This window comes from Brachycentrus maculatus, unplaced genomic scaffold (genome assembly GCF_059751285.1).
Source record: "Brachycentrus maculatus isolate JH-2025_06_01 unplaced genomic scaffold, ASM5975128v1 h1tg000081l, whole genome shotgun sequence".
Classification (NCBI taxonomy): domain Eukaryota; kingdom Metazoa; phylum Arthropoda; class Insecta; order Trichoptera; family Brachycentridae; genus Brachycentrus; species Brachycentrus maculatus.
Window position 1 is genome coordinate 4,511,206 of NW_028280835.1, and position 13,892 is coordinate 4,525,097.

A 13,892-nucleotide genomic window follows, 5' to 3' on the forward strand; every position below is an offset into this window, starting at 1 on the left:
ATAATATTTACCAGCTACAGGGCAGAAAGTGCTGTTTTTGCATTTTGAACAAAAGGTATTGTTTAATTATTTCTTTAAATATACTAAATATTTTTGAAATGGAGAAAAAACATTCAAGTTTTACCGAAAAAGAACTGTTGCAAGAAGTAAATAGTTCAATAAGTGGCTTGATATTTATTTTCAATACATTTTATTATATTTTTAAACTTTAAAAACGATCTCCAAAAAATCATGTTTTTGATATATGACGTTGTTGAAAAGAGGGAGCGAAATGTCCGAAATTCGAATAGTGAGATAAAGAAAAAATGCAAAGTTGAGATAAGAATTATCGTTGAAAAAGAAAGGTGTGTTGAGATATGTGTGTGTGTTGGAAGAGGCGAGGAATATTTGAAAAGACATAGTGGCGTTTCGTTCTATTTGCCATGCAGTTAGTTGCTTTACCCATTTGGACAATTTATGCCTTTTAAATGAGTTAGGTTAGGTTAGGAGACTTGTTATGTTTTGAGATTGAAATAATTATTTATGAAAAGATAAGAATATCGTTGTTATTTTGTTCATATAAAAATGTAAAAATGTGCAAAAATTTTCAGGTTTGGAACACGTACAAAGATTAATATATAATAAATGTATGGTATATATCGTACATACATTTTCCAAATATGTGAATACCTTATGAGCAAATATTACCCTTTCCTTTTACGAAATTTTCGAGATAACAAGATGTCATGTCAATGTAAATCCTTTGAAATCCTCTCAGACACGGTGAACTAAATTTTCTAGCCACGCAGTAAATATTTTGAAATTAATCTAGTTTAAAAAACCGCTCTCAAAAAATCATAATATAGTTTTTTTAATACATTAAATGAGTCGTTTAATGTAACAAAAGTCCAAGTTACAAATTCCTCAATGCTGAAATTTAACGAACCATTTTTGCGACGTCGTTTTTTTTATTATCGCATCTATATAAATTTGGGTACATCATTACAATAAATAAAAATATTTGGATGAATTATTGTTGTAATTTTTCGTGTTTTTAGAATAACAAACCTTATATTTTTTATTTCAATTTTATTCAAATACCTCTTTTATATAATCTATTTTAACACGCGTTTCGATGCATTCCGCAACATTTTCAAACACTGTACGGGGAATGCATCGAAACAAATGCCACACTAGATTTTTTTTATTTTATTGAGTGTAATTTACTAAGTAAAATTCACACAAAAAATTCATTGATTCGACAGCCACAAAGTGGCTGTCAAATAAATTATAATTTTATTCAATATATGATAATAAAATAAAATAAAAAACTCTAATTCGTCCATATTGTGAGTCTGGGTCTTCGTTGTATGAAGCGAATAAAATTATAAATATTATTTATATTGATAATCACAAAATTACAAAATGTATATTTGTAACCATCTTTGAATGATTGAGCCTTTTGTGCTGTTGTATTCAGTGGGTAAGCTTTATCTTTATAGAATCACAATGAAACGCAATAATTTTCAAAAACACCATGAAATTTGTCGTATTTAAAAATATTTTAATAACCGTCGACGTTCGTTTCATATTCATTTTCAATAATCGTTTACAATGATAAAAGTAATAAAACCAAATTTTACCTGTTAAAATGTTTTTTTTTTTATTTCTTAGTAGAATGGAACTAGATAACTACAATATTTAACATACACAGTGTTACATCATTCTGTGTCTATATGTTTTGCGACATCGTGTATTTTCGGAAAACCTTAGTGGATTCATAATATATGAACACGTAGAGCTCTCTTACATAACAAATGATAAGCAAAACAAACGACAAAAAGCTTACGTCATTGTATTGAATCTGTCAGAGCAGGTTGGGTTAGATTTAGTTAAGTAAAGTTAAGTTAGGCTAGGAGACAACCATCGTTTTCTGGAAAAATTTAGACGTTTTGTTCTAGAAAATAAGCTCAAAATTAATATACGCTAAAGTCATACTTTTTACATTAATTCTATTTGAATGTTGGTTGTAATAAAACCCAATTTGTTGGGTGGTACAATGCGCGAGTATAATGTATAAAAGTTTTGGCAATTAATTATACCGAAACAAATTAAACTGTTTTCGACATGAAAACGCCTTCCATTTATTACCTGGTTTTCGGAAAAGTTCTCTTTCAAGGAATTACATATAACGTTTAATTTGCACGAAAATGAAGCGTCGTTAGCGCACTAGCGGGACGGTTTATTACTCCTGCAGTGGTTGGTGCATGTGTGCAGCGGTGTGATGAACACGCGTTATGTAAGGTGTTATCTTCACACTGAAAAACGCTAACTGCTTTATACTTGTAGCGACGCTAATTACAGAGGAGAGTTAGCAAACTTCAAAGGCGTGTTATTACGCCTTTCAGGATGATCTCACATAAGGTTCCATATAGACACGAGCTAGTTTTAATATGTTGTAATATCTATCTCGTTATTTTCACTTATTGTTTTGTTACAAAGGCGGGTCCGCAGTTCCGCCCTCCGGCCCCCGCCGGCCCGCGCCCCGCCGCCCCGCCCGCCCAGGGCGCCCCGCGCCCCTTCCTACCGGGAGGCCCGCTCAGCGCGCCCCCGCGCGCCCCGCCGCCCCGGCCCGCGGGCCCACCGTCCCTGCCGCCGCAGGCCGCGCGCCCACCCGGCCCCCCGCCGCCGGCCACCCCGCCGCCCGGCCCCCGCGGCCCGCAGCGCCCGCCCGCGCCGCCCGGCCCGCAGCAGCCGCGCCCTCCGGCGCCCCCGGGCCAGGTGTCCCGCCAGGGCTCGCTCGCCTCCATCTCCCCGCCCGGCGACCCGCCGGTGCGCCGCCCGCCCATGGAGCCCGACAACGCGCCCCCGGGCGTGAAGAGCCGGAGCTTCAGCATCGCGGGGCCTCCCGGAGCCTTCCCGCCGGGCCTCGCGCACGACGAGGAGAGGAGGCGCTCCGTCAGCGGCCTGACGGGAGTCCCCGAGGGCCCCCTCGCCCGCGGCCCCGGCCTCGCGTTCATCAAGGAGGGCGTCCCGTCCGCCGACAGGCACAACGAGTCCCCGCTCAACGTCGGCCTCACCGAGCTCGCCAGGGCGGACGCGGCGAGGGGCTCCCGCGAGAGCGTCAAGTCGGACTCGTCCGACACCAAGCCGGACAGACCGGAGTCGCGACTCTCCGGATCCAAGATGATGGAATCCATAATGGGTTCGCTGGACGGAGACGAAAGGAAAAACGGCTCGCCGAGGCCGTCTCCTTCCCCCAACGGGAACGACCTGGTCGCGCTCAACAATCGGGCTAACGTTCGACCCCCTCAAAACGGGACCCCGATCAAATCTCTCATCCACGAGAATGGCTTCAAACCCGCTAGCCCCGTTCCTCTGGATCGTTCTCCGTCACTCGCAAGAACCGATTCTTCTCCCGAGCAAAAGCCGACACCGACTAAAGTGGATTCGCCCAACCGGCCCTCTTCCGTTTCGTCGAACCAGTCGAAGACTCCCGATCCCGAGGCCAAGCCGGCCTCGGCTCCGGACGGCTCGGGCAGGCCTCCCTCGGTGCGGGCGAGCGGGCCGGACGTCCGCGCGGACACTCCGGAGCGAGCCGGCACCCCGGACTCGCAGGCCGGCAGACCGGCCTCGCGAGTGGGAGCCAAGCCGACGGACTTCGCGTCTCCCATCAAAGCCGGCACGGAGGAAAGGAAACCGGTCACGAGAAAGGTTATGTCGGCCAAAGCAAAAAAAGGTATAACCGTTTTTTTCTTCGTATTTTAACTAGAATAAAGATATAATGTTATTTCAAATGTGACGATATTTTTATGGGGATGAAATTCTAATAGTAATTAACAATTTAGTGATTACTCATGTCTCATTCACGGTTTAAAATATCACACTAATCTGCATTTTTTTACAGAGGGAGACAATGACAGTGGCGTTGATGAATCTACGCAAGGCAATGTAAGTTGATAATTTGAAATATATATATTTTTTTAATAAATAATAACAATTGACTAGTAACAATCGTATTCTAATAACACATACCGTACATATTTTTATAATATGTATGTACAATAGTAATTCACATTAAAAAAATATAATTTTTCACTTCCATTTGGTTAAAATTTTACGGGCTCGACATAAAACATATTTGCAAATAGTTTGGATTTAAAAGAACTGCGACCAACACCAAAACATGGGTGGACACATAGAGGTCTAAACCATTACTTAGTCTTGGAAGTGAAGATCTAAAGATCTATCTCGGGAAAAACAACAAGAGGCACAGTAGAGTCTTAAACTTGAAAATGCGAGTAACTTGCGGAGTACAGGAACACACAGACGCTACTTAATCATAAGTTAGTTAAGTGTAAGATAAGTTAGGCATGTAGTATTCTTAGGCGCATTGTAAGTATTCCTAGGGCTAATGTAATGTAGTCGTCCGCCTCCGTAGTGTAATGGTCAGCACGCTCGGCTACCGTTCTGGAGGTCCCGGGTTCGATTCCCAAGGGGGGTAAAAATAAATTTATTCACTGTAATATTTATTCAATATTACCATGGACTGGTACCTGAAGCGGAGGGCTGATCACCTTTCCTTCATGTGTAAAATGATCATGATAACACTGCGTTTATAAGACACATTGCCCTATGCACCATTGGGGTGCGGATAAGGGTTTTATTATTATTTTAATTTAATGTAAGTATGTTAAATATGTAAAAGTACATACAAGTAAATTCACTACCTGATTAAAATCATACACCAAAGTAACTTCACTGCTAACTTAGAATCAATGAAATGTATAAACTCATGTCTCTAGCGAGATAGCGAGTATTTTTGCCTAGAATTTTCAATTGTGAATTACATGAAATTACAGTAACTTTAAACATAAAGAGTAAATCCACTCACGAGTAGGCAAAGGCTATGAAACTTAAAAAGTTGAAGTCTGAGTAAGGTCATGATAAGCGGGTGTTGCATAAGCCAGATTTCAGAGTCATTTGGACGTTAGGTAATTAAAAAAAAAAAGCGGAGTACAGGATATGGTCAGATGGAAAAAAACGAAAGGGAAACTGGTATGCAAACCTTGAAAAATGTGTGATGATAGACTCATGCCGTTTGTGATGCATCTCAAACCGTCTGGCCACCTCCTTCATAAACAACTTTCCAAAGTATGAATGAATAGTTGGGAGCTCACTATCAGAAGGCACCATCGTCTAAAGACATAACTGACCAACCGGTCTAAATTAAGAAGAAGAAGACTAGTGCTATAAAATACAAAATGAAATGTTAATTAACCTAGCAATATCCCAACAACTCTCGTTTTGTTTTATTAACTGACATTGATCCGCCTCCGTAGTGTAATGGTCAGCATGCTCAGCTACCGTTCTTGAGGTCCAAGGTTCCATTCCCAGGGGGGGGGGGTCAAATAAATATCAGTGTTTTTTTCACTCTAATATTTATTCAATATCACCCTGGACTGGTACCTGAGGCGGAGGGCTGATCACCTTTCTTTCATGTGTTAACGATCGAGATTACACTGCGTTCATATGATGCAGTGCCCTTTGAAGAGAAGATATTGATAGCCTGTTGCCTTATGGCATTACAGGAGCAAGTGAACGGGTCTGGGGGCTCTCCTGGCAAGAAGAGCCCGTCCAAGATCCCCGGCCTGAAGGGCCCCGCTTCGGGGGGCGCCGGCAGCCGCACGGTGGCCCGCAGCCCCAACAAGAGCGCCCACACCCCCAACACGCCGGACAGCACCACCAGCAACACGTCCATAGAGAAGAAAAGTATGTTGCATCTTATATTATTATCTTTTTTCAATTTCCCTCTAAAGGGACTTAAACTAAATAACTTATCATCACCATGTATGAGAGAATAGAACGTCACACCACTTTGTCTTTGCAAACTTTCTTCCCCTCTTCCACATTCATGCATCTCCTCATACATACCCGTCGATTATTTTGACTCCTAACCTGACCATTTTTAAGTATTGTGAGTGAAAGTGAAAGGGACTTTGTCGGTGTTTTACTCACTTAAGCTTGTACGAGTTACTGTTTTCAGCAATTAATTTTTAAAATGTATCTTTTTTGACTCGAACCATAATTGATTTAAGCTATTGAACTATATTTTTTCGACTTTAAATCTCTCATTTTTAGCATACGAGTATGTATCGATTGGGCAGTGAATGCAAATGACTGGAATGCTTTTGATTTTTTTAGCGCAGTAAAGAAAGATCAATGTGATGTTTAAGATATTACCAAAGATTTTATGGTTGATGGATATAGAATTAAAAATAGCTTTACACAGAGATTTTACTTTTAAAATCAATAAACTATTTATTAAAACGAAGCCCACAATATAAGACTTTTTCATTCGCCAGTGCTAGCTCATCAATGTATTATTGAAGGTTTCTTTTTGGTGGTTCATTGGTGATAGAAAAGTCCCTACCTAATAAATTAGCGATTCCAGACATCCAAGAAACTATTTCTGAACTGTGCACTTCATACATCATTAGATAAATGTGAACGCTTGCATGATTTTTTTATATAAGACCCATTAGTGTTGCATTACATGATGCGTCTAAGATAGAGGCTGCGGCTCTTGTTATATTTGCTATACGAGTTTTTACAAATTATCCTTGTCGATTAGGTACAACTAAAACAAAGTTTTGTCTGCTTAAAGAATTGCCCATGAATCACGTTCAAGTTGGAGCGGCGCCGTCGCCCAACATCAAGGCCGTCAAGTCCAAGATCGGGTCACTGGAGAACACCACGCACAAGCCGGGCGGCGGGAAGATCAAGATCGAGAACCGCAAACTGGACTTCAACAACGTCACTCCCAGGATAGCTGCCAAGAATGAGACCTACCAGCCCGGAGGCGGCGACAAGAAGGTTAGACTGATCGCTATTTTCTCCCTTACCCGCACCTCCCTATATTATGTACTTTCTCCAGCATTCCTATCCTGTTATATTGGCGACATCATCTATCTACCACCCATTGGTATGTCAGCAACCTTTGTTCTTCGTTCCATAGCTCCTAATCTGCCATTATTTTATTTAAAAGACCTTTCATCAATTCCAAACCTAACCAGATGCATGTTTATAAATACCCGCACAAAAAATACAAAATGGAGTAAAATAATTATATTTAAAAAAAATTATATAAATAATTAAGTCATTGCTTCTGCAAGGGTCACAACCCTCAGCAATGAGGATTAAGACGGAGAAGAAGAAATAATTAAAGTAAATTCCATACTTGAAAGTTCACTTGTGCCAAAATATAGTTTTAGCCCAAAATGTCTTCTTTTACCACAACATGTAAAATATCTTTGGGCAAAAACGAGAAATTGAATTCTGTTCATGAGTTGTACTAGTGAATCAAATGAATTTTTCTGGTGTGGAATAAAAAAAGTTTTAAAATTTGTTTCTTATTCAATGGAGCAACTAGTTTCTTCATTTTTGACCTCCCAGGTGGAGAATCATAAAAAATGGAAATAAAACATTATCAAGTCCATTCCATGGAGTGCTCATCGTTTGGAATTTGAACAAATGCTCAAATTCAGTTTGAAATTTCTCTAAAAAATGAGATTAACACCCAAAAAATCTCACTAGCAAAAGCCAACAAATTTAAGAAATGTGCGTTTTATTTTATGCTTGCAGATAACGCAGAAAAAACTGCAATGGAATGCCAAGTCCAAGATCGGCTCCCTGGAGAATGCGACACACAAGCCCGGCGGAGGGGACAAAAAGATCGAAACTGTCAAGCTGGACTTCAAGGACAAGGCCAAGCCAAAGGTGGCTTCCACGGTCAACATCACCCACAAGCCCGGAGGCGGCGATGTCAAGGTACTCATCCGATCTCATTCCCTTCCCCAAACCGGCTAACTCCGCATACCAGACAAAGGTGAGGCGTAAAGAGGCGTAGACATTGTAACTGAAATCCAACAAATAGAAACAGATAGATTTGTACAATGTAAATTCGGCAATCGCCCCAATAAGACACTGCCTTTTCTGTTTGGGTAATAGATCATAGGGCTTATAAGACACACACACACTTACAGTTCATTATTTTAGATATACATGTGTATACCTTCATTTCACAATACATATTGCAAATTAGTCGCTAAATGCCGATTCAACACATCCCACACTTAATAGTCTACTGAACCAATCTATAATTTGGAAACACCGAGTTGCATAACTTGTAACGCCTTCCATAAGCAAACAATACTGTCAAATAATATTGTCAGTTCATTATGTGACAGTATGCTCAACATAGAACGAGTTCCAAGATATGTAACTTAATTTCCCAAATTTTTGGATCAGTTCAGCTTAGTATTATGTGTGCAACATGTCTACTTGGTCAAATTTTACACTGACAAAAAAACCTCCACTAAAAACATGCAAATTCTAACTGAAGTAAACCTAAATTGAAAACATCTTTGATACAATCAGAATCCTGATCATTTTTTTGACATTCAGTCCACCTTCGTGGTGTTATGATTAGCAGTTTGACTGCCATTCAAATACTTTATAACCCAGTATTCAATATAGAGATTCAAATAATTTTATTTATTAAAATATAGCATTTTTATTCAAATTGTTTTTTTTTTTAATTACAATGATTTATCAAAAACAATAATAAAATTAATTCAGTTCAAGAGATATTTTTTCCGTTAATTAAATCACGGCATAGCGCTCTAAAAGTAGTATATTTTACGAATTATTATTATTATTATAATATATATTTTTATCATATATAGATATTTTATAAAATAGATGATCATTATTTCTGGTATTATTTTTATAAAATCCGATTAGCTTTTATTATTCGTTTGTTGTTTTTTAAACTTTTATTTTGTTTATTTTGTTTATTTCCAAATCAGTGTACTAACAACACGAGGGAGGGAAAACGAGAAGTGAGTAAAATGGTTGACTTTTCAGGTTACACCGAGTGTTTTTTAATAGTTGAATTCTTGTTTCCTCGAGTGAGAGTTTTTATATTGCAAAGCACCACTTTGTGTAAAAATTTAAACTGTTTGAAATAACTAAGCTTTGTGTCGCAGTAGAATATATAAATGGCTTCCTTTGACTAGTTCCACCAATAAACTTGACCTTGTTTGGTTGTGCGCTCATTTTTGATGCTAAGCATGGTTTTAAACTAGAAGTAAAGCATAAATGGTTCATTCTATGTCAGTACATATATAACTTTGCCCATCACGCACTGGACAATGCATCTAAGGACTAGTGTCTCCTCGGTGATGCCTACTTACATAGAAATAGTTCTCATTGATCGATAAGAAAAACCAGTCAGGAATAATGTCTGTAATCTCATGGCTTTGGCATCTCCGTATACAGTAAACGCTTGTTAATTCGAAATTTAAAAAGTCAAAATAATTTTAATTCTAATTTTATTCAATCCAATATCAATATTGTCATTTTCATTCCGCACACATTTTTGCAAGGTTGAACATTGCAGGGTCCTATTTTGGGCACCATTTTACATATCTCGAGTTTATTTTTCTACGTATTTGGGTACTGCCGAGAGACTTTGAGTCCTCAAATGAGGTGTGCGGTGTAGAGTGGGCCAAATTGTGAATGGAATGAAACAATCTGCACATTATCTTTAGTAAAGCCCGGGCTTAGTATCTTTTTGATGACGCACGACCGAATAAGGGTGGGTTAAGAATCACAAATTATATCACCATGTAGAAGAAAAAACCGTTTTACTGTATGATTTGGACGATGCAAAAAATTGATGTTGCTTTTTTTTAGTTTATAAGGTGGCCCCTCAAGAGATGGAGAGCTTCTTCTAAACATTTTCCTTTGCATACGATCTGGAAGGTTAGTGCCGGAGTAACTTTATTATATTCCCGGCATGTATAAAATATGTTTCGTCTGATTGTGCAGCGCTCCGCAAGTCTAGTGAAATTTCTGTCGAGTTATCTAATGAGAATGCTGACTTATATAATGATTAGTGTGGAGCTCTAGTTATGTGATATATATAAAGCATGACACGGCACTAGCACACCATGATCAATGCTACTAGATGATGTTAATCGCTAGCCCATTTCAACAATGAGACATTCTCTAACAATTTTACTAGTATATATTCAGAGACTGAAATCATTCCTACATAAAGATTTTTTTTTTCAATCATTGAAAATAAATACATCACTTAAGTGCTGATTTCTCCAAGCACTCAATTAGCAAAGTGAAAACTAAGTTATACAATACATAAACTCAGATACACAAAAACAGAATAAGACCCACTGAATACACTTGTCCGCCTCTGTAGTGTAATGGTCAGCATGCTCGGCTACCATATTGGAGGTCCCGGGTTCGATTCCCAGGGGGGGGGTCAAAGAAATATATGTAATTTTTTTACTCTAATATTTATTCAATATTACCCACTGATACCTGAAGCGGAGGACTGATCACCTTGCTTTCGTGCAATTAACGATCAAGTTAACACTGCGTCGGCAATGATGCAGCGCCCTGTGCACCATTGGTTATGGATAATGGTTAAAAGAAAAGAAAGAATACACTTACATACACAGTAAACAAACTCTGTTACAGAGCAAATTAACTCGGTTACACACCAAACTCATTTACACAGTAAATAAACTCTGTTATACAGTAAATCAATTAAATTTTACCATTAGTTACTGTGTTGAGTACACCTTAATGGGTATGGTGCTTCTATTTTGAACCACATAATATTTATCAAACTATATTTTTTATGATATTTTTAAACTCAACACCTAAAAATGGTTATCGGAAAGGTTTCATTTGTGCAATGGGCCAGCGAAATGTTAGAATAGATGTCTACACACATTTGTAATACACTGAATGTGAGAATTGATCTATCAGAAATCCGAAACATGTAAACAGAGTACAAGAATTGGTATGGTTTCCACGAGAGCTAAAACAAAGGCCATTTCACTGAACATGCTCGTAATACACACCGTCTTCGATGTTGTAAAGTACTTGAATATACCGTATGCCAATATTGTTGGAACATTCAACAGATTGAGAATCAAAAGTTGGAAATAAAAGCGCATAGCAAAGTGGGCTCGCTGGACAATGTGAAGCACAAGCCCGGAGGAGGGGACGTCAAGATATTCGACGACAAGGAATACCTCAAGCAGATCTCTGCCATCGCTCCCGACAGCGGACACACGCCCATCAGCGAGGTATGTTTGCATTCCGCTACAAGCGTAACTTAACCGGGAGTAGATACTCTCTCTCTCTCTCTCTACAAACTTTGGGAAACTCATTATTACTTAGGGCCGGATCTCGCCTTGCCTTTATGAAATGTGCAGCTTTCAGTGTATTAAAATGATTGAATTTTATTGGCGAAATTCCTCCACTTCTTCAAACCCACACCTAATGGTGGATAGGGTACTACATTGTATTCGTATAGTGTTTTCTTAGTGGTTCATTACATGAAGCCAGAGATCAGTTCTACGCTTTAGTTTAATGGTATCGGGTTTGATTCCCACAGAAAGAAATATATATATGAGTGATTCTAATATTTATCTAATATTACCCTGGACTTAAAAGCGCAGAACTGATCATTTTCACTAATGAAATTTAAGATTGATGACAATGTATCGAAATGACACAGTGACCTATGTGCAAACTGAATGCAAATAAGGTTTAAAAGAAGAAGAAGGCTAGGACAAATTTTTAAAAAATGGTGAATTTTGGCTAAATGAAGGCAACATTATATTGATTTCTAAGATAAATTTGAATTTTTACAGCGAGAATACCTTTATACGTATTACTAATGATCATCATCCGAACATTAGTGGCTATCCCAAAACAACGTAAATTCTTGAATCATCCAGGTAAACCATGTCAGATTAGTGTGCAAACTCGGATCTCTAACGAGAATGGTTTTATGGTAGCGTTAGTCGGAGAGGATAGATTTGTCAATTAACAAGTTGTTGTCAGCATGCGGCAGAGTGTGATATTTGTATTCCCTTTCCCCAGAGTCCCGTGCCACCCTCGCAACACCCCGACGAGAACCTCAATCGGGAGAGTTAAGCGGGCTACCCACTACCCTCTTGGAGAGAACCTACCCCATCTAACATTACCACTAACAGTCATTCATTTTACGGAAATATTAAGCACGGAACCAATTACTAACCAAACCCATTTGTTTGATAGTGGACAGATCCTCGGATTTGCAGTTGAGATATCCCGTGTAACATTTATGGTCACGGTGGCGGCTGATATCGTCGCAGAGTGCTGATGTGCTTTGTTACCGTATTACTTTCTACCCCGACTATAAATGTTACCTAAGATATGACGCATGACATTGCAACACCACTATAATAATACTTAAAATAATAATGTAATATGTATTATTCTTAATTTACTTTCTGCATGAATTTTTACATTAACAGGTTTGGAAGTTTTTATAAAATGTAAAGAGAACAACTTTTCCGATTGTAAACATGTTAATGTGTGCCATTTTTTCATTTGAAGAAAAACATTGTAAACCAAAAGGGTATCATGGATTTTGGGTGGCTGTAGATTCGATCATGTCACTAATCGGTCCTAATTTTAGTTGCATTTTACCTTAAATACTTTGTCACATTAATTACTAAAACACTGTCTATTTAATGTAAGGAAAATATCTAAAATCAAACTTTATAAGTAACGATATTTTGATTACATTTAATTAATTTTTCAAGGAAAATAATATAGATGGTAATTGTGTTGTATTACATATTATAATATTTGCTATTATTATCGATTCAAGCATGCTGTCAAGTAAAATGAATAAAAATCCTGAGGATTTTAACAAGTGACTGAAGACATCAAGGATCAGAGTAAATCTGAAAGTGATAAGTAAAGAATAATAGACTTTAATAAATGTAAAATTTTATAATTTTTTCAATTAGTTTTAATCTTTAACATAGGGCAGCAAACCTGCAAGCTTGTAGCGTTGCATTTATCTAATATACCTTTTGTAAGGTAATATTGAAGCGGTCACGGCGGTAGGGGCGCTCCGACGCGAGTTCAGCCCGGAGTCACGCTCGCTACTTCAATGTTACCACCAAATCAAATTTGTATTTTTAATCAAAAATCAAATGTACCTTTGAATAATGTGAAATGAGTGAAAACCATGTAGCACCACGCGTGTACATATGAAATTGCTGTAATTTTGACATTACTCGAAATAAACTCGTTTAAATATCGCACTTTGTATTTGTCCCGTCACCTCTGTAACACATTGTCCAATGGCACTGTAGAAGGCACAAGCACACAGTTGGAAGCGTTGCCTAGTAACATTCATTATACAACAAACTAGTCAGCCAACACACAACTCTTAAGACAATACACACCGAGATCTGCAGAAATAAAAGGTAAATAAATACATTTAATAATATATATAAATGAATTCCGCGAAACATTTCTGGCCATGGTGACGGTGGATATGACCACGAAGCATAATTCCGTGACTCTGTGACCATATCAGCCTTAACTGCAACCAGGATTGTTATATAGGATAATTTAACTTGTTATTTATTGCTATATTCAGTCAGATGATGGTAGCACTCTTCTGTATTATTGTGCTACATGCTGTTTGATTTTTTTGCAGATGTTTGCAATTGTATTACAATGTCTACCATCTGCAGCTGAAATGAAGTACGAAACTGTCAAGAAATGCATTAATTTGCAAAGGATATATCAAGTTTTTAAAATAGTTAAAGAAAAAAATTATATAATTTAAATATAACTTTGCTTTAAAACAAAGTGATTTTAAAACAAAGTATATTTTAATTATAAAATGGAAAATCACAAATTTAGTGCATCAAATATAAATTATAAAAAATTATACTAGCCAAAATGTCAACCGTAAACTTCCAGTAACACTTTTGTTTTCTATTAGGAATGCTATGACTACCTTTCTC

The 13,892-nt window shown here is 38.1% G+C and overlaps 1 protein-coding gene across 3 annotated transcripts; it reads left to right on the forward strand.

The window, feature by feature from the left end:
* Positions 1 to 2,699: 2,699 nt before the first annotated feature.
* On the forward strand, positions 2,700 to 13,175 carry tau (microtubule-associated protein tau). Of its 3 annotated transcripts, XR_015837325.1 has the most exons (8): positions 2,700 to 3,718; positions 3,887 to 3,930; positions 5,571 to 5,751; positions 6,647 to 6,855; positions 7,624 to 7,809; positions 10,995 to 11,159; positions 11,730 to 11,816; positions 12,737 to 13,175. XR_015837325.1 is itself a non-coding variant. In XM_088257512.1 (7 exons), the coding sequence occupies exons 1-7, from the start codon at positions 2,827 to 2,829 to the stop codon at positions 12,013 to 12,015; spliced, it is 1,731 nt and encodes a 576-aa protein (XP_088113638.1). In that variant the 5' UTR covers positions 2,703 to 2,826; the 3' UTR covers positions 12,016 to 13,175. The 3 variants fall into 3 exon arrangements, 2 of the variants coding, with proteins under 2 accessions (XP_088113638.1, XP_088113639.1); XM_088257512.1 differs by lacking the exon at positions 11,730 to 11,816 and having other exon boundaries at positions 2,703 to 3,718; positions 11,962 to 13,175; XM_088257513.1 differs by lacking the exon at positions 11,730 to 11,816 and having other exon boundaries at positions 2,705 to 3,718; positions 6,671 to 6,855; positions 11,962 to 13,175.
* The last annotated feature ends 717 nt before the right edge of the window (positions 13,176 to 13,892 follow it).

What these genes read in the sequence shown, in the direction of transcription:
- tau (XM_088257512.1), top strand. Translation starts at nt 2,827, where the DNA reads ATGGAGCCCGACAACGCGCCCCCGGGCGTGAAGAGCCGGAGCTTCAGC. An exon ending in ATGAATCTACGCAAGGCAAT is followed by an intron (nt 3,931 to 5,570) that starts GTAAGTTGATAA and finishes ATGGCATTACAG; the next exon opens with GAGCAAGTGAACGGGTCTGG. An exon ending in CACGTCCATAGAGAAGAAAA is followed by an intron (nt 5,752 to 6,646) that starts GTATGTTGCATC and finishes GTCTGCTTAAAG; the next exon opens with AATTGCCCATGAATCACGTT.